This window comes from Cyanistes caeruleus, chromosome Z, assembly GCF_971803275.1.
Source record: "Cyanistes caeruleus chromosome Z, bCyaCae1.hap1.1, whole genome shotgun sequence".
NCBI lineage: Eukaryota > Metazoa > Chordata > Aves > Passeriformes > Paridae > Cyanistes > Cyanistes caeruleus.
The window spans coordinates 62,225,101-62,245,697 of record NC_141732.1 but is presented as its reverse complement, the minus strand read 5'-3'; the positions used below and the strand labels follow the sequence as shown (position 1 = coordinate 62,245,697).

General features: G+C 38.6%; 1 protein-coding gene across 1 annotated transcript; it reads right to left on the bottom strand.

Annotated features, from left to right (window-relative positions):
- Positions 1–795: 795 nt before the first annotated feature.
- Positions 796–20,561, bottom strand: DEPDC1B (DEP domain containing 1B). The gene is made up of 11 exons (XM_086867126.1): positions 20,432–20,561; positions 19,714–19,979; positions 15,755–15,890; positions 12,037–12,164; positions 9,166–9,296; positions 8,072–8,119; positions 7,463–7,603; positions 4,312–4,478; positions 2,684–2,860; positions 1,834–2,019; positions 796–1,531 (listed from the first exon to the last, which is right to left on the bottom strand). The coding sequence occupies exons 1-11, from the start codon at positions 20,477–20,479 to the stop codon at positions 1,370–1,372; spliced, it is 1,590 nt and encodes a 529-aa protein (XP_086723252.1). The 5' UTR covers positions 20,480–20,561; the 3' UTR covers positions 796–1,369.
- Positions 20,562–20,597: the final 36 nt, after the last annotated feature.

The following is a 20,597-nucleotide window of genomic DNA, read 5'->3' as shown; positions in this document are numbered from 1 at the left end:
GTAGGTAACAGGTTGATCTTGGAATTGGTTAAAATGGAAAGGAAGTATGTAGCAGATTTGGTTATTATCTATAGAAATATAGCAATATGAAAGTATAATGATTACACTTGAGAAAATATACAAGGAAAATAAAAAGAAGGGATAAGAGCAGATAGCGAAGATGAAAGATACCACCACCCTATGAGATGTGATTGTTGCAGTTTACATGTCCAGTGATGGTTGAAATGACGGTAACAGTTTTGATCCATCAGGGGGTACAAGAAATCCCTGAAACTAAAATTCAATGGGTTCAACACATTCAAGTGGGAATGCCCAGGTGCTTCTCCTCAGACAGGAGTAACATTGTGGACCATGTGCAGTCCTCTGATGGCAGGCCCAAGAAATGAGTCTGGAGGCAAAGACAGGACCGCTATTTGTCATGCCAGCAGGGTTGAGCCAGTTCTGCCTTAACAGAAGGGATGAATACTCAGGCATAAGTGATGTCCCTGTGTCTCTCTCAGGATGGGAGAGAATTTTCTACCTGAGCCACTTATGTAAGGCAGGAAATTGGCATGATGAAAACCATTATCCCACATTGCAGGATCTGCTTTCTTGGAGGTGTTTTCCCTTATGTGTCTCAAACCCCAGCTTGCTGCTACACAAAACAAGGGTTTGTTATAGTCATCCTCTGGTGATGGGTGCTCATCCTTTCTGCACCTGTGTTGTTCTTATGCAGGTTACAAATTTCATAACCACAAACCCAAAAATACTCCCCATCCCCTGTGGTTGAGAGGTGCAAACAAAGAACCTACTGCCTTTGCAAACAGCCAATTGGCTGAATCATTGACTTTTAATATTACAGTCTCTCACAAAAAGCAAAGCAAAATCCAGTGTTTTATACTTATTCAAGCATGTACAGTAGGTTCATTCCTCACACTATATGTGCAGAAATACAGCCTGGTTTATGCAAGACACTCATTTTCAGGGAGGAAAAAAGCTGTTGACTAGTTACAAAGAATACATTACATACAAACACATATAGACCTTAAAATGATAGTCAAACCAAACCACAGCAATTGTACAGTATCACCCATATACAGAATAATCCCCTTGAGTTTGTGGTGGGTTTGTTTAGGGTTTTTTTGTTACTGTTTTTTGTTGCATGTTTTAAAGTAACAGACATTTAAAAAAATAATGCTTTACAAAAATACTGATAATGGTTCACATTACTACAACCTCAATACTCTCCTCCTCTTTCAACATTTTCTATGCTGTTAGCAGTATCCCCAGTAGTTTTGCTTTAGTAACCATATGCTGCTCAGGCTCCGTTTGCACAAAATCCATTGACAATATACTGTCTCTGTTTGTTTGCTGATATATTTCAAACCATTTACATCCGAAAGCTTCTGGTTCTGTGAAATGGTTGCAAAGGCTTTTTTAAGGCCCACATCAGTATTGGTGGTTTCTGCTTAGTTTTTTCAGGAAATAGCATCGCTTCGGTTTCAGGGGTAGGAAATCGTACTCTGTACACTTCAGGGTAAGATTTCTGAAACTAGAAAAGTACATTAATTCAAATGAAGAATTTGTTCAAACACATACAATAACCTATTAAAGTGAAGCTTGCATTTCTGGAGCAGAGAAATTATTTCTCTAATGGACTTTCCACACCTCTATATAGAAAATTAGGTAATATATTGATTTGTGTTGATTCATCACAGCATACTTGTTCTAAGTTATTATAAATCTTGAAATCCCCAATTTTCAATTTCAATATTTCTCTAGAAGAATATATGTCTAAGACTTGATAAATCTTTTTGAGTTGAAGTTAGAAACTGCGAAGAAATTTTTATTTACTTGCTTGAGCTTCTTCTTTTTATCTTTCACAGATATTTCCTTATTCATCACAATTTCTTCCAACAAAGCTGCCAATGGTTCTTGAGAGCCAGCTGCCCTTTGGCATTCAAATTCACCTGTACTGATTTGGTGACAAAATGATGGAGGAGGAAGTGCTGCATCACTATCAGCCCCAGCATATTTTATCTGAAGATACAGTAGAAAAAAAAGAGTAGTTATGTTTTCTGCAAAATACTTCCATAAACTGGATTGATTCAATTGAACACACCAAGACATTAAGTAGAGGAAATACTGAATAGAGACTCTAAACTGTAATTTTTATCTCCAGCCCTAACTGAGTGAGTTCCAGTAAGTCAAAAAATATGACAGAAAGGAAGACTGTTCAGCTCTTGAAGTAAGTTTAAAGTTACTTTTCCAGTAGAAAATAGACAAAAGAACTAAAAATCATCTTTGAAAAAAACCCAAAATATGGTATCAGGAAACAGAAATATGAGAAAATTGAGCAAGGATGGTTCTAAAGAAAAAAAATCTAGAACATTACAGGAAACACATTATAATGATTCCATTTTCTTCACTACCACAAACATAGCTTGCCCATTCCATGGGAAAGTAGTGCTGAAAAACAGGTAAACATATTTGAGAGTTCTTGTCTCTAAACAAATTCAAGATTAATTTAGTTTCATTTAAACACATAGTTAGAGTTCAACATCAGTAGTCAAAAATAACTAGCTCTTCAAAAGCTAACAGAGATGGAACAAAGTCTTTTAAGAACTGTTGATCTTCAGAGAACAAAAGATTAATTCAATCTACAAACAGAAAGACATAAGAGGTTTTTTCACTAGATACTTACTTGGACTCTCTGGAGATGTACAACATGATCCTCTATGGAAGACTTTAAAGCAGAAGGAACACTTAAGATCTCTTGATAATTATCCATGAGAAAAGATACTAGTTTAGCAGCAAGAAGTTCATCCAGGTCTATTTCATCCTTTGAGCAGAGAATACAACGGGAAAACACCTGAACCATCTGAGGAAAAAGACCCACATCATTATAATGTATTTTTCTGTTTAGGAGTGAGTAGTAGAGAATCAGGTTGCATTTAAAAAGTGATCTTTTAGAACAAATATTTTACCATCACAATATTTACTGTACTTCAAACATATCAGTAATTTTAAAAAATGTATTATGTTCAGTGACATTATATGAGTGCACTGAAGATTGCTCCTGCCTTATACAGATACCTATCATACAGATAATCCCATCCTGACTTTAGATATAGGGATGAATTCCATTTTATTCTCAAGACTTTGCTGAACATAGACTTCACATGGATATTGAAAGAGGGCATATGTATTTTGAGATTTTTTAAAATAACATGGTAATTTAAAATAAATTAGGCACCACAGGGAAAACTTAATACTGCTATTCTGAAATCATCAAATCAAGTTTCAGGTACAGTTAACTTCATGTAGTCTTGTGCTCAAGCACACAGTAAAAAGACTTTTGTTTGTGCATTTGTGACATTAGAATCACAGAAGTCAATAAAAATTTCTGTCATGTACTGCAACCTGCATTGCTGAATTAAAACTTAGTACAAAATGCTCAGACTGTAAGGATTCACTTCTAAAAACAACATTTAAATTATAACAATTTTAATGAAAGACCACTTACAGTTAATTAAATTATAACCTTGGCAGTAAAAAAATTAATTATTTTAGTCAAATACTATTCAGAGTTCACAAAAAACTTAATTGCTGTGGAGTGCATTTAGATTTGTGCATATATATAGGATTCTGAGAGAATGGCTCTGCAGCTTATTTTTCCATTGCACTTAATTTTCAAAGATTTTTAAATTAACCAAAATAAAACCATGTTGTTAAGTTACATCTAATAACTTTGTAAGATGTGTTGCAAATATCAGCGTAGTGATATCACTACATATGGTCCTACGGAAGAAGCATTAGCAAAAACTGGAGCTTACTTCAAGAGTGGTGAAAAAAAACAGCTACTGAAATAAATGGTTCATATTTGAAGTTTTTTGAATGGATGAAAACAGGTCAATCAGAACATCCAGCTCCATATTTCTAGCTATGACTGAAACAGGAATTCTTTTTCATTAACACTGTCTGCAGTGATTAAGAGCACCAGAGACTTCATCTGCTTTTTTTTGGGTTGATTTGCTTGTTTGTTTTTGGAGGTTGCTTGTGCTTCTTTCCTACTTAGTAGTGAATTCAGTGGTGATTTAACTTTGAAAGGTAAGCAAACCTCTAAATTCTGAGGCAAGTTATTTGTGTGCTCATAAATTAAAATGAAATCCACTTTATTCAAATTCAGATTTGCTTTCCACATAGCTGGGATAGACAAACCTGTTCCTTAAACAAGCTAATGGTACTTTGTTTGTACTTTCCAGTAAGAATCTTTAACCTGTGCTGTTCTAAAAGCCTGTCCAGACCCTTTCCCCTTGCACATATACGTACCAAAGTTCTGGTCCTCACTGATTCAGAAAGAGGTGGCAAATCCTGGTTTAGACTAATTTTTGCCATCATTCTCACCAGCAGCTGTAGTCTTTTTCTATTTTCTGGGGGCAGTAGGAGACAAGATATCTGAAGAGCTTCTACAGCCTTGCTGGGTTTTTGCAGTAGTCCTGGTTTATATGAGATCAGAAGGTTGGGGAACATTTCTCAGTTATATATTTCCACAACATTTAAAATAATATTTTTAAATCTGCACTCACAAAATTCCTTTCTTACTCATTCAAGATTGCCTTAGAACTCCACTCCCCAAGGAGACTAGAAAGATATCCCTGGAATTGGACTACTAGGACTCACTTAAGGTTTTGGAAGATTTTCTTCTGATGGAAGACACTGATAGCCATAACCAACAACTTTAGATATTAGAATACATGAAAAATTACAATGTTTTGTTTCATCCTTCACGCTTTTATTACCTCAGCACTAAACACAACTGAATGGTATGCTATGACAATACCAACATGCACCTCACACCTATAGACATTGCATCTTTGCCTACCTCTGCTTACTGACTCTTGAGAAAACACTTAGTTAACATGGCAGAGATATTTGAAGACTGTACAGGCACAGCAAAAGGTAATAGTAACTTAGACACCTACAGAAAACCACCAAAGTATCATCTTATTTTAGGTTAAGGCTCAGCCAAGGAAGCATCTATTATTATTTTGCCTAAATAGCACTAGTATCAGAACAAAAGTCAGGAAACAAAATCTAGCAGTAATTTCTGTTAGAAAAGGAACAAAGTAGAAAACTAAGCCCTTTTTTTTTTTTTTTCATCTGACTATAGAAGTTGGAAGAGATCTGTGGAGATTATATAGACCTCTCACATGCTCAAATCAGGTTCATCTACAGGAAGGAGCCCAGGACTATGTCCTCTCAGGTTTCGGATAGCTCCAAAGACAGACATTCCACAGTCTCTCTGGTCAACTACTTCCACTGTTTGATCACCTTTCAATTAAAATGTTATTCTTTATAAAAATGAGGTTTCCTGTACTTCTGTTCCCGCCCATTGACTCTTGTCCTGTCATTGGGTATCACCAATAGAAGTCTGGCTCCTTCTTCTTTACTCCTCCTGTATCAATCTTTTATACAGACTACTTAGATTCTCCCTGAGCCTTCTCCTCTCCAGACTAAACAGTCCTGCTATCAGTCTCATCCTTAATGACACACATTTCAAGACTTCAGTAATTTTTGATTTGTTTCACTGGACTTGCTGACTAGTGCTGAGAAAACATCTCTGTCGACCTGCCAGCAATGCGCTTTATGCAGTTATGGATGCTGCTGATATTCTTTGCCTCAAGGACACACTGCTGGCTTATCATCACATTAGTGCCCACAAGGACTTGCAAGTCCTTCTCAGCAAAGCTGCTTTCAAACCAGTTACCCCCCAGCATTTACTGGTGCATGGGATTATTCCTCCCCAGGAGCAGATTTGACATTTCCCCTTTTCTGAACTTTTTAAGATTCCTGTTTACCCATTTCTGTAGCCAGTCAAGGTCACCCTGCATGGTACTACAGCCCTCTGCTGCATAAGCTATACTTTCCCATTTTAGTTATCTGTGTGCTTGTTTAGAGCACAGTGCCCTTGTTTAGGACAGAATGTGCCACCATCTTGGTCAATAGCAAAGTGCTAACCATTACTAGCCACACTACTAGCCCTGGGGTGCTCCTCATTGACTGATATCTAGCCAGACTTTGTGCCATCCCTCTGAGCCCCCCGCAAATGCACTGATTTCTGAGTTTACTTCACTACCCACCCATCCAGCCTGTACTTCCTCAGTTTGCCTTCAAGGATGCAAACAAGGACAGTGCTGAAAGCTTTACTACTCTCAACATAAACAGTATCCACTGCTACCCCCCATCCACTATTTTGGGCAACTCCATGGTGTCAAAGAAGGAAACTGTTTCTTACTGAAAAAGAAGTATGGAGTAGGTTCCATTCCAAGGAGAGGGGTAAAGCTTAATTTCCATAGTAATGTTTTTTCCCAATTTCAAAGGAAGATTTGGCAAGCATATTAATGCATATGTTTAGAAGAGCAAGGAATGATTAGATATCAACACTTAACTTTTTTTTTTTTTAAAGAGACCACAAAATTAATGTTTGACTTCTTGAAAGATTGCACAATTTTCATTGATTTTCACATACACATTGGCATGAAATCCCTCTTCTAATTTTACATTTATGAAACATTGTGAAATAAAATTTGTAAAACCTGAAGGATGTGAAAAACAACGGAAAAACAAACAGAAACAGAGTATGAAAGCAGAGGAATAAGTTTTACAGGTATTAACAAGACTTGTCTAAAAAAAGAAGTCAAAAATTGAACTAAATTCAGTATGGAGCAAGATCTACAACTCATGAAGTATAAAAATACTAAATTCCAGAAAAAAAGTGTTATTCTACATTCCCTTCTCATCTCAATAGTTTACTACAAACAGTATTGTTCACCCACAAAGAAGCTCAAAAAATGAACATGCTACAAAGCGGGCTTACTTGAATCAACTCAATTGTTCTTTCTGATATTTGATTACATAAAATATAATCAAATATTTTCCTATTTACTGCCTTTCAGGATGCCATCTATACAATCAGAATTGTCAATTTTAATATTGTGTGAACCCCTGGAAAGTTCTAGTTAATAACTAAACCACTGCTTCTTTAAAGCACTTCATTAGTTAATGTAATTTCTAAATTCCAGCAACAAAGTATTTGAATTCCCTTTAAAGCCCTAATCCTTTCTAATCTAGACTAGAGTCAAGCAATTTCTAAGAGCTTATGAGAGTTTTTAAGATGTTTAAGCATTTGTAAAAAAAAAGAAAAATCTGTTAAAATCCATCTGTTGGATGCTGAGCAACGAACAGAGGTCTTTAATATTATAAAGACAATCAATGAAAGACTTTTGAACTAATGTGGGCAAAAAGATACAAAAATAAAACCATGTGTAATATGAAATAAATTTAAATATTAAACTGTTCTCTATGTAGAATGGAAAGGACGGGTCCTAAAGAATTCATCCGTGATAATATTTAAGTAAGGGAAAAGTCCAGGAAATTAAGCCTAAAAAACACCTTTTTCATTACATCCCAAACTACTTACCTAGCACACTAACAAAAATATCAAAAAAATGATATGTGAGAAGAGGTTCTTTCATCTGGCCAAAGTAGTCCACTATAGTTTTGAAGACATCTCTTTCAAAGCCTGAGTACGTAGGCTGCTTCAGATCTGAACAGCTGGGCCCTACAAGGTACAAAAAAAACCAAAACAAAATGGATCAAAAAGGAGAGAGAGAGAGAGCATTGACTTTCAGCCACCAAGCAGATCAGTGTTTTCTAATCCAGCCTGTTAAAATGGATCATTAGAGAAAAATAATAATAATAAAAAAGATTCATTCTTCAAAATAAGTGGAATTTTATTAATCTACTGCTGGACTGATCTATTCCCAGCAGGTATAGTGAAGAAACATAGTAGAGGAAAAACATGAACAGAATAGTTAAACCTTCATATATTTCGTTTAAATAAGCTACACTGGAAGGAGAATACATGCTGACAAGTTTTTTTCTACTTTCTTTTATAAAATCATCATAAAAAAGACTAAAAGTAAATATAAACAGGATTTAATAAAGTGGTGAAGACAAAGCCAGTTCGATTTATTTTTTTGGGTCTGGGTTCTTTGTAGGATCTTTTTCCCCTTCTGAACTTACTTACAATTTGCTAAACATTTCATTGCAGATAATATCCAATGAGGTAGTTCCTCTGCATGGGGAAGAAACAGAAATTAAAAGGAGAAAAAAGAAAAAAAAAATTCAACTGTTAGACAGAAGCAAAGCTCAAAACACTTTAATATGTTCCTCCTGTGTATTAAATAAGTGACTCCAGAGGCAAGCTATACCCTAACGTAGGATCTAGCTTGAATTACATCTATACTTCAGTACCTCCACTATTATCAAGCAGTTATACATTCTGCCCTTGCAGCTCAATCAGCAAAATAGGTCATATCAGAAATCTTTAACCTACTCTAAAAAAAAAAGTAAAAATCAGACTAAACTAGTTCTAGATACAGCCTTCCCCAGTGCTATACAGTGAAGTGTTTACTTTGTACAAAAGATGATGAAAAGCATTCATATATTCAGTTTTGCCACTTCTGCAAGGAGGAAGTTAATATTTTGAGATGGTCCAACTGCCTTTGAAATGAACACAGATATGATTTGAAGGCAGTTTTATTCACAAACAAGCCAGGTCTCAATATTGTACTTAGTTTGTCTGCAAATCTTATGAAAAACATGGTGATAATAATATTGTGATATATCAGAGCAGAAAAGATGCTTTTTTTTCCCTGATGTGCAAAACAGTTTTAAACAGGGTACTATCTTCAAAACACATTGAGTGAAAATTCAAAACTCTCTTAATGTACATTTTGGCTCCCTCACAATTTTTAATGTATTTCTTCTTCAGATAGAGACTCCAGGTGGTTGAAGGAGTAGGACCAAGAAAGTTACCTTGAAGTGATTAGTATCCCTATATTTACAAATGGTAAAAAGTAGCTGCTGTTTCATACTTATTTTCAACCCTACTAAAGACAGAATATGTTTAAGAGAGTCAATATGGATTAAACACTAACTCTTGCTGTTGGGATATCAGAGAATAGCCTTTTACTTTGCAAAAAACTCTAGTTTTCACAGATATGGTCACACAAGTATAAAGGTGCAACAGGTTACTGTAGATTAGAACTAGCTATTAGAACTTCAATCACAGTAGATTACAACATAAAAAAATTAAATTAAAATTTCTAGAATACTCACTTGATTTGTCCTCTAAAGTGACAATGCCTTGCTTATTGGCATTATATACATTTTGAACTATATGTTTTGACTTCACAAGTTTTATGTCTAACACTTCATCCAGAGAATCCAAACCCAAGACCTTTTGCAATCTGCAAAAATACATAAACATACAGTTCATATCTGGAACACACATCTAATCTGGAAAAGGCGAACAGGAAGTATTAGGATACAATTTGAAAAAAAAGAGACCTTAATTTCATAGAGAATATCTCTAGCTGGATGACAGCCTTCAGGATCATTTCCTGCAATTCTTGCTCCTCACAGAACTGCCTAGACTTACAGAATATTCTAAGATGCAAGGGATCCACAAAGTTCAACTCCCGGCTCTGCACAAAAAATTACACCACATGCCTGAGAGCATTGTCCAAACACCTGTTGAACTCTATCAGGCTTAGGTGCTGTGACCACTTCCCTGGGGAGCCTGTTCCAGAGCCCAACCACTGTCTGGATGAGGACTCTTTTCCTAAACCAACCTAAAGCTCCCATGACAATTTCAGACCATTCCCTCAGTCCTGTCACTGGCCACCACAGAGAAGACACCAGTGTATTCTTCTTTGGCTCTCATCACAGACTGCACTGCAATATCCCCTCAGCCTCCTCTTTTCTAGGTTAAAGAAGCCAGGAGACCTCAACTACTTCTCATGTCTTCCCCACTAGACCCTTCATGATCTTCATAGCCCTAAAAGAGTTTCATTTTATTACCTAGAAAAGGTTTAGTACTTTTAGTACCTAAAGAACTATACCATATAACTAAAAGTGTTGCCAACATGCTCGTTGAACTCTGTCAGGCTTTGTGCTGTGACCATTCCCCAGGGAGGCAGTTCCAGTGGTCACACTGTCACACGCTGAGTGAAAAGCCTTTTCCTAATGTGGAGTCTGAAGTTCCCCAGACACCACTTGAATCCATCTCCTTGTGCCCTGTCGCTGGTCACCAGAGATCTTCCACATCTCCCCTCACTGCCTCTGTGGAAGTTGTAGGCTGCAGTGAGGTCATCTCTCAGCTTTTTCAAAGCTTTTGCTGACTGTACAGCTCTTCGCTCTATCCAGACCTTACTGGAGGCCCTGTCTACCCTTGAATGAATCCAAAGTTCCTTCTAACCTAGTACCATGGACAAACTTAATGTACATTCAATTCCTGCATCCATATCATTTATAAAAACATGAAAGAGCACTGGTCCTAGAATAGAGCCCTGCAGAACCACACTGTTGACTGCTGACCAGAGACCACCACATTTACTACAATCCTTTGTGCCTGACCCATGAGCCAGCTGCTCACCAAATGATATTAGTTGACTCATCAAGTTGCATGCTGGACACTTTAAGCAGAAGGATACTGTGAAGTATCAAAAGGTTTGCTTAAATGCAAAACAACCGCAAACACAACTGGCTTCCCTTGGTCAACTAAATGGGTGACCTTGTCATAAAATAAATTTTAATTTGTTAAGCAGTATTTTCCCCTTCTGAAACTGTCCTGGCTATGACCAATGACTGTGTGTCTCTCAAATATTTTTTTTATTAACTCCCAGAATAACCTTTTCCATAATTTTACGGACACTGAAGTGATACTGACAGGCCTGTAATTACCGGTGTCTTTGTTCTTTGCTTTCTTAAAATTGAGAAAATATTTGCCAGCTTCCAGACAACAGGGACCTCTCCAGACTCCCAAGCGAAATGAAAAAAAAAATGGAGAGAGATACTGTAATAACATCATACACCTCTTTCAGTACCTTGGGATGAATCCCATTGGGGTTCATAGATTTCAGCACATCCAGCTGAAGCAGAAAGTTTCAAAGTCAGGGGCAGCTGTGAGTCTCCCGATTCCCACAATCATACTCTTCCAACACAGATTTGTGGGAGTCTCAGTGTCAATTATCAAACTTAAAGAGGCCATGACTTTCTGTCAGGTGAATGCTATTGTTCCCTGATCAAGCTGTCACGGTTTCAGCATCCTTCCACACAATCTGCTGTGCCAACCCTGTTTGTCCACCCTGGTCTTTTGGTTGCTAGAGCTCTATAGAGGCCTTTATGTAAAGGAGGGGCTTGGCCACCACTGCCCCTGGTCTCACTTGCTCAGGTCCTGTCAGCTGCTACCATGTGAGCTTCAGGCTTCCTGAGAGCCTCTCCGTTTCCCCAAAGTTTCCTTGGTTCAGGAAACCCAGGAGTACACATGCACTAAAGCCCTCTGCTGCCCATCATGCTTTCACAAATCATGCTGTCACCAGTGATCACCTCACCGCTGAGTGCACTACATGCAGATAATGCGCTAGATTTACACTAAAGTGATCATTAGTAAGACCTCAACTATGTTGCAATATCAGCCAATGCATATTAATATTTCTCCTCTGCAGAAATAGTCCAAAGCAATCACTTTAACTTTGCATAGCATATCCCTTTTGAATATAGTAAAGAATATCTGAATTTCAAAGCTTCAGCACTCAATTAGCTACTCCATTTATCTCATACGAAGTATTGTACTTGCCACTGAAAGGTTTCATAGCACTTCTACATAAGTGCTTTTATTTCCTAGCAACAAGAAAAAGAGACAGAGAAAGTGATTAAACAAGACAAAGCCCACACAACAAAGACTTGTATAACACAACATGCAAAAGGCAGAAGGTAGTAAGCACAGTAAAGTTTTTTTTGCAGATTTTATTTGCTGAATTTGTTGGCCAAATAACAAGTGGTAGAGTTAGTCTAGACACTATGACTTTGAAGGCACTGATGAAAAATGAGTGGGTGAAATTACAAGTGTTACCAGAGAAAACAGACAAGACTATTACCTACTACACTGTTTTACTATAACAGCAAATGACTCATAAGTATACTCACTGTGACAAAGTCATGGATTTCCATATCTCTTCTATATTTGTTTGTGTTAGCTCTCTGCAGAACACAAGTTTGCATGCCGGTACTTCCCCGATAGCTATGCTGTGTCGCTTGTACCACATCTCAGAGTTCTGAAATCAGAAAAAACTCTACTTATTAACTGGCGACTTTTCAAGTGTTAAACAGTATAAAACATTTATAGTATAGAACTACAAGTGTTCCTAAATTCCAGTGAAGTCTTCAGGATGCAGGTTAGTATTTGTGTTTCAGAGAAATGAAACATTTTCTCAATCTTGTACACATACCTTTTCTCAATTCCATAAGTTGTCCAAAGCTGAAAATGTGTGTCAGAACAGCCATTAAAGTTCAGGAGTCAATGGCCTTTAATCCTATGTTCAGGCCCTATCCACAATTAAAATCAGTTAATCTACCATTTTAAGATTAAACATCTGTTTATGGAAAAGTTATTGGAGAATTATAAGATGAGATACCAAAAATATTAGGAAAAAAACAATCCTTGTTCAGCATATACTGAAAATAATCGAACATTTAGTTCAATTACAGGTTCTGTACATAAAGTAAAAGCAAACCACTACATCTGAAGGCACCCATCATATCTCCATCGTTGTAACAGTGTAAAGTAAAGCTGAGAACACAGAAGACCACTATCCTTTATGCAACCTTCACATACAAGCTTGACTCTTGAAGATTGTCAGGGTATCAACAGGTGGACATATATTGCAGCTTCTTGTATCAGCAGCATCCTTTTCAAGGCAAAACTCCTAATCATTCCAGTTCCTTGATTTACACTACAGACCAGTGCTGAAGTACTAGCCCATTAAAAGTATTCCTTGTGATCACAACCAAACCACAAATTGCAGTCTAGGAATGCACTTAAATACTCCAAGCACTAATTATCTGTCATTCCATGACAGACTAGAGTAGAGCTAGTTAGTTAGTAGAGCAAATAGCACCCTCTGAAATTAAGGGTCTAGTCTTCCACATCAGTATTTCATGACACAGACCCACGCTCATCAATCCACACGCACACAGCCGCTAAGTGCTAAGACTGATGCTGAAGCAATTGAAGATACCACCATTTTCAGCGGTCTACCTGAGCATTCCAGTGGAAGCTAGACTTAATTATAAAAGAGGCAACAGAAAGAAGCTTATACTTTTGTCTCACTTGCTTGTATTAATCCAAACTGCCAATGAAGAGACTTTGAGCTATGTCAAACTCATGCATATAGACTCTACAGATGGAGAGGTAGACTTTTGCTAATTCTTATCAGGCCAGGATGCTCAGATGAAATTTAGAGCACAATTGGAGGCTGTAACACCTTCAACAGATACTTGCTCAGTAACCAAAATACTCTATTTTCTTGTCTTTGGCACCGTTTTTCTTCTATCTTAATCTTTGTAGTGGGTTTAGCACTGGCTGAAATCACCAGTGCACTACTAGAATTATTTATTCATTTTCCGCTATGAGATATGAACTAGAAGGAGGTCAAAGCAGGCTCAATACTTACACTTTATTAACAGAACTAAAAGAATAATAAGAATCAGAATAAAACCTTCAGAACACTTCTCCTCCCCTCCCTACAACCTCTTTTCCTTCCCACTGACAACATAGAGACAAAACCTGGGATTTTCAATCTGTTACCACCTCTACAAGAGTCTTTCACGAGTTGTTGTAGGGAGATGAGTTTCTCTCACCATGCCATGGAGACTTCTTCACAAGAAGTTCTCTTGTGGCTTTTTAACTTCCACAGACAGCAGCCACCCAGAAAATCTGCAATTGTGAAATTCCTCCATCTCATGCAGCCTTCCCACAGCTGCCTTTATGGGCCATGTCAACTTGTGGGGTACTATTTAAGGATGAACTGTTCAAAAGCAAAGTTCGTGTCTGAAATTATCTTCATCTCTGGAAAAAGAAGTCTGCTTCTTCTTTCCCTGGGGGCAAAGGGTCTTCATCACTCTCATCTCTCTCTGTTTAAGCTTCTCATGGGATCCCAGCTCCTTCAACATCTGCTTTGCTTCATTACGGATGTCTCTGCTCATGTCTACAATTTGAACACTCCATCCCCCCCCATACTTTCTCATGAATTGAAGGGGATATTCTAGTGCATCACAGTCCATCTCTATGGCCTTATCAAAATAAGGCTTTCAGCCCAATACTACAGCATCGCCTCATTCTCCTCCTGAGACTTGACTCCTTCCTTACTGACCTTGGTGCCCTCATGCTTTTTCTCTAAGTGTCTTTACTCTGTCCTTTTCCCTCACTCGAGCGAGGATCAATGTTTTGCAAGTTTCATCTGTTCAGTGGAAGAGTTAATATCTCACCCAGGCCTGCAGGTAATCACGATCTCTGCCAGGCTGAGGCCAAAGCTGCTTATGCTTAAAGTTCTCTGGGGCCATGCTGTGGGGGAGCTAGGATCTCCCAGCAGTTCCTGGTGAAACTCAGCAGAAGCAGGATTTTCACTGACCCCTAGGTCTGCCTGCCCGTGCTGTGGGGGGACACCCGGCCTCGGCAAGGGCCAGCCTGACCAGTGCCCAGTTACCTCTCCAAGGCTGGAAGCAAGAGAACCATTTCCTGGGCTTGCCTGTCTTTAAATGTGAATCACACAGAGGTGGGTCTAGCTTCTTAATGGTTTAATAGGTTGTCAATTCTCAGAGCTAGCCGGCTATTGGTGTTTGTCAGGCACAGAGGAAGCTCTTAGCAGCTTCTCTCAGAAAAATTATTTCCACGGGTGGCTTCTTCCCTTCTCAGCAAATGTCAATTAATGCAAAATCAGCACAATCTTCTACCTAATACTGAAGTTCTAAGGACCATGTTTTTTCTCTTCAGAAGCTTATTGTACATAAAGGGTGCACTTGATTTGCACACAATTGAATTGTAAATATGGAATAACCATTCATTCACAATATTTAGATGTCCAGCAAAATGGTAGGAGCTATTTTTCCAAATAGACTATGGCTCATCAAGAAATCTAAGGCCAGAGTTCTGCACTGAAGGACAGTAATAAAACGGCAAAAATCGCCAAAGAAATCCTGAGTTCACAAATTATAAGAACACACATATATTAGATATACTGAAGGAAGCGCTTAGAATATACATAACCCCAGAAATCTTTTACTGTGTCTGGGAGAACAGAGTTGATACAATTTTGATTAATTAATGAAAGCAAGTTTTTTCAACAACTTTACAAAGGCTGGGTCAATCCAGATAAGTATGAGGCAGGATGATTTTCCAAGCTTACAAAGGGTAACTGAAAAATCAGGAACACATCACCTTAGCCAAAACATGTTCCTTATGAAAGAGGAAACTGAGTCAGTAACAGCCTTACAGCAGCTAGGAAGGTTGTAATACTGTATATACTCCAACACATGAAGTGTCCAAATAAGAGTTACAGTGTGACTATCTTGTCTTGCAATATAATAAATGCCCTATTGGAATTTGAGCGAATTGGAATGAAATATGGGAAAATACACCCTGCTGAACTCAAATTGCTCAGGACATTGCAATGTGTAGCACAAAGAACACTAAGAACTTACTTCTCCAGCAAATTTAAGAAAAACTTTACTTCACAAAAGTTTAAAATAAAAGTATTTAGCATTTAATTTTATAAGCAAGTATTTTGTGACACAGCATAGAGGTCATCAGTTCAGTTTTGCTTTCCAAATATGCTTTTGTCTGGGGAAACAAATCTGGGTGCCTTACCATTGCGACGGATTTCACTGGGATGTGTTCTTGAGAAGGGCCAGCCTTAGGTTCATTCCAGTCAGGAAATTTAATTACTTCCTTTCCACATGAAGTTTTCTTTGGATATGACTTCAGTGGTGAGGAAGGAGGAAATCTGCAATTAGAGAACATTTTTCAAGTCTCTGAATGCCAACCTAATCCCTATTTACCAATGCAAAACCGTAGTCAGCCTTCACATGCAAAAATACAACAAATGCTTTGGACATTCACAGCCCAACTGAGTTCCCTGTAGACTGGTGTTACATGATACAAAAACATTGTGGAGTGTATTGTTTGCCCTCCAGCTGATGCTCCAGAATAGTTCAGGTCCTTTGTACCTCCCATGATATAGCTGAGCCTTGGGTAAATGTCTGACAAACAGACAATGACATAGGTCTTCACAAAAAGACATTGAAAAAGCTGTGGGTATGTTTTCCCCCTGTCAAGTGCATTGTTAGCATGCATTTCCTAAAGCAAAGCTTTATTGCTAAGTTGCATGACTAACACTTGGATTTAGTTAGAGTGCATGCAAGTGTCCACACAAAGTTTTTCCCACATTACCAGGTTCTTCTGTGTTTACATGCTTTCTGTGCGAAGATCATATCCTGCAGCTCTTTTCTGGAGTCTTTTTCCAGTTGATTTTGCGCGTAACTATTTGACTTCTTAAGGCATTTCAAGAAGTGCCTTGAAGAAATTAGCAGAAATAAGCCCTAAACCAGCCCTTGTAGAAAAGAAGGAAAACAAACTATCCAGCTTGACCAGCATCAAATTATTGCTAAGCTTAGGTCAAAGCATGTACAAGGAAACTAATAACAGCATATCAGAAAGACAAATCAATTAGATGGCAACACCTCTTCAGACTGGTCCAGACTTGATCTTGTCTACTTTCACTCCCAGGTTTTAGATGCTGAGATTCCTGATGTGGTAAGAAACTGCTTAAACCTCACTCACTCCCTCACTCACTCCCTCACTCTTTTAAATCAGAGTGTAAAAGACAGGTATGTCCATGGCTTTACAACAAGAGCTTGTACACTGCTGGATTGCATGCATATGTATCCTACCCAGAAAAAATGCTTGATAAATCCTCAAGTTTGCCCAAAATGTCACCCCATCTTCTAAAGGCACTTGAAACATTTAATAAGTTTTTAATTTAAATTTGTATAGCAGTTTGGTTAGTCCAGTACTGTTACACTGAATGCTTAAACACACTGATTGTTTTGACCACACACACCAAGCACATTCCACAGTGGTGTTCAACACACATCCACGACCCAGAGATATCACTTCCTTCCAACAGTAAGCACCTCACTTTAAGCCTGCAAGACTTACTCTGTTTTTCAGTGGTAAGCCAGACTAGATGGCAGATGTTCAGCTGTTGAGTGTTCTCAACCATTTTTCAGATATTCATTATTTCTTAAGAGTTTAATGTTAAAATAAAACTACCCACATATCTGCAGCCTTTTTCCTTTGCCTAACGCTATTCTTCTCCAGCTCTTCACAATTGCTAACTTTGTGTCATTTGCTGCCCTGATTTGCAACCAATCAGTAAAAGAATAAGTTCTTACAGGCAGAAAAAGGAGGTGCATTTCCCTTCCTAAGGTAGCATTACAGCAAGATCTAGATGGAGAAGGATTGAAGTCTCTCATAGAGAAGGACTGAGGAGCACTCAAGGCTGACACATCAAGATCAGAACTGGTTATAGCCAGCACCACTAGTCTGGGGAGTTTATAAAAAGAGGAACTAGAGATACCTGTTTGTGTCCAGAACAAAGGATACAGACAAGGTCAGCTATCACTGATCTCCATGATCTAATGAGTATTACTGCTGAATTCCCAAAAGATTGCTATCATTGCAAGAGTGCTAACCCTTTTGCCTTTAATAGAATGGCTTAGATTTAAAAAAAAAAAAAGTGTAAAGCCCAACAGCTTCCAAAACAATAACTTCTCATTCATTATTGTAGACTCAGTTGAGCCACTAGGTCAGGACACGCTGGTAAGTCTTTGCTATTTCTAGGAGTCACATTAGATTTCATCTTCACATGTAATATTTGCCAAATATTCTCACACAAACCAACTTTTGGCAATATTTCCCTTGCATACTCTGTGGACGAACAAGAGCTGACAGCTACACTTACATACGAAGTTAATGAATGATACAACTCTGTATCACAGTGTAGATTTACAACATGTTAACACATCAATTTATACAGATGGTATGAAGCATGTGAGTATTTCCAAAGTAAGTACCGTCAGTAGAATTGACTCGTACCACTGCCTTCATCAGAGCGGTGAGGAGTAAAAAAAAAACCCTATTTTACATGTAGCATTAGGGAAGTCCACCAGAGGGAGCTGCCAGGACGCTGAATACATAGCAAAATAGGTTGGAAACCCTAGATTTAGCTACTTAAGTAGGAGAGAAGCATGTTTTAATACTTAAAGCAGAGAGTAATGTATATAGCTTATTTATGCACCAAGTCCAATGAAGAAAAAGCTGGCTCTAGTTCAAGTTGCATGAAAGGTTTGCATGTTTAACTGAAAAAAAGTTCAATTAGTAACTTAATTATTTTTTCAGTGGGAGGGGGAGAAAGCATATCACAACAAAATATATAACAAAAGAGTTGCATTGTCCAATAGCAGATTAGTAGGCAGAGCATGCAGAAAATTAAAAGCACAGAAACACCCAGCCAACTTCCACAGACTGCAGCTCAGTTAAGTCATGACTGAAAATACAAAGAAATAAAAGAACAAAATAATTTCAATATATACTCATGCTAATGAAAAATAAATAAAAAACTCCACAGACATAGAAACATGGCAAATCCAAACCAAAGAAATATATCATAACACCAGCAGTTATCAAACCTCATACTAAATCTTTTGACAAGATTTAATGCCAGAAATAAAAACAAAAGATCAATAGAGCAAAACGAAAAATTGACTTAATGCATATCAAGTGTGAATTCAGTACTATCTATTTCCCCAAAGAGTATTAAGGAATTATTACCTAAAAAATAATACGCAAAATTAGAGTATGTAATAATAGCTCTAATAAGTAGAAGCATCAACTTATTGCTAACCTATTTTTCCTAATGTTTTGCATGATGAGAACTCCCATTTCCTCAAAAGAAGGCTTACCATGATAAAAATTACAAAACCATACTTGAAGTAATAGTCATCTTTATAATACTTCTGCACCAAACAAGACACTACAAGATGGTACAAATTCAGAACCTGAAACTTCTGTCCAACAAAACCGTAACAGAGGTCACAAAAGGTCAAAGAATGCAGTCCAGTAATGCTAAGCTTGTATTACAAAGAAGTTTCTTCTCCTCTGTTAACAAGCCAGAGTTGAGATGCTCAGCATCAGGTATAAGTAAATAAGCATCCTTGAGGATAAGCAAATAAAGCTTTGTCCCTTGTCCATCTACAAACCAAGGAGCATAAAAAAAAGATTACATTATAAATGTTTTAGATTCAGGACGCCTCTCTCTTCTCTCAGAAGAAGCGGAGACAACAACCAAAATAGTCAGGGGGTTGGGGTGAAAGAGGACTATTGGAGCTGGATGAGCAACGGCATTCTTACTTCCTCCTATGTGTCTTAATACGTACAATTCCAGCACCAACAAACCTGATGTCTGCCATCAGGAATCAGAGACCGATACCATGTGAAAACTTTTGTCGATATTCAACGAATGTAAGTGACCAGAACTGACCTTCAAAAATACTTCAAAACAGACAAGAAAACTGAAGTCAAACATTAAATCATTAAATGGCAGTTACCCGTTACTAAGAAAATTAAAGTCTTTAAAAGGAAAAGGGGAAAACATGGCAACACCTTTTCAGAGTCATTCTAAAAAAATACTTGTAAGACATGAACAAGAGTTGTTATACCCTGTTTCCAGAAAACCAACATTTTTCTATCACCGTATACAGGCTCACCGATATAAATGGCCATCGTCTTCAAAGTCCTCTTTGCCCCACCTTCCTTTAATATCTTCGATAACATGATTTTTCAGGAATTTTTTAAGCAGCTTAACCGTTTGATCGCGAGTCACTTCTGGGCCAAAATTTTGGTTAGAGCCAAGGAGCTCATGCAAACAGTTCACTGCCTCCGAGGCTTTGAAGCAACGCTCGTAGCTCTTGAAACGACAGCGATGCTTCCGTAAGGGCATCCCAGCACGGAAGAGCTCGATTATCTCGTTCCACTGGGAAAGAACAAAGCAAGTCGTTACGGGAACTCTTTTCTCAGGTTTTCCTGCAAGCAGAACGCAGCCAGTTCTGCAAGCAGAACTACACACTCTTTTGACTATCTGCGCTCACAAGAAAATCGAAACCTAAGGCCAGGATTTAAACTGTCGAGACCCGAGAACAAAAAACAGGTTTAGGAGTCTGAAGTATTTAGAGCCCCATACTACCCGCGGACCTACGGATACGGCTCTAGCATCCCTTAAGTTTTTACCGGGACAAAAGGCTGAACCTGCCTCTCCGCCCGGCAGGGCTCTGCCCTTTACCAGCTCCGGCGCACCCGCCCAGCAGAGACGCGGCCTTGGGAGCACCGGCCGGCCCCAAGGAGGCCCGAGAGCGAGTGGCCGCCGGGGACAGAGGCGCGGGCGGGCGGCAGGCAGGCAGTGTCCGGGATGGCGGCGGGGGCACTCACCAGGCGGGTGGCGCGGTACGGCCCGGGCCCCACCAGCCGCGGCTCCATGGGCGCGGCCGCGCCGGCTCCGCGCCGCGTTTGAATCCGGCCGGGAGCCGCCGCCTTCGCCCATTGGGTGGCGGGCGCCGCACGTGACGGGCCGGCGCCGTCCTTGATTGGTGGGGCG

Coding starts and splice junctions, on each gene's coding strand:
- DEPDC1B (XM_086867126.1), bottom strand. CDS start 20,479: ATGGAGCCGCGGCTGGTGGGGCCCGGGCCGTACCGCGCCACCCGCCTG. Junction 15,891..19,713: donor GACGATGGCCATTTATATCG/GTGAGCCTGTAT, acceptor CTCTAATTGCAG/ATTTCCTCCTTCCTCACCAC. Junction 8,120..9,165: donor CACTTTAGAGGACAAATCAA/GTGAGTATTCTA, acceptor TTCCCCATGCAG/AGGAACTACCTCATTGGATA.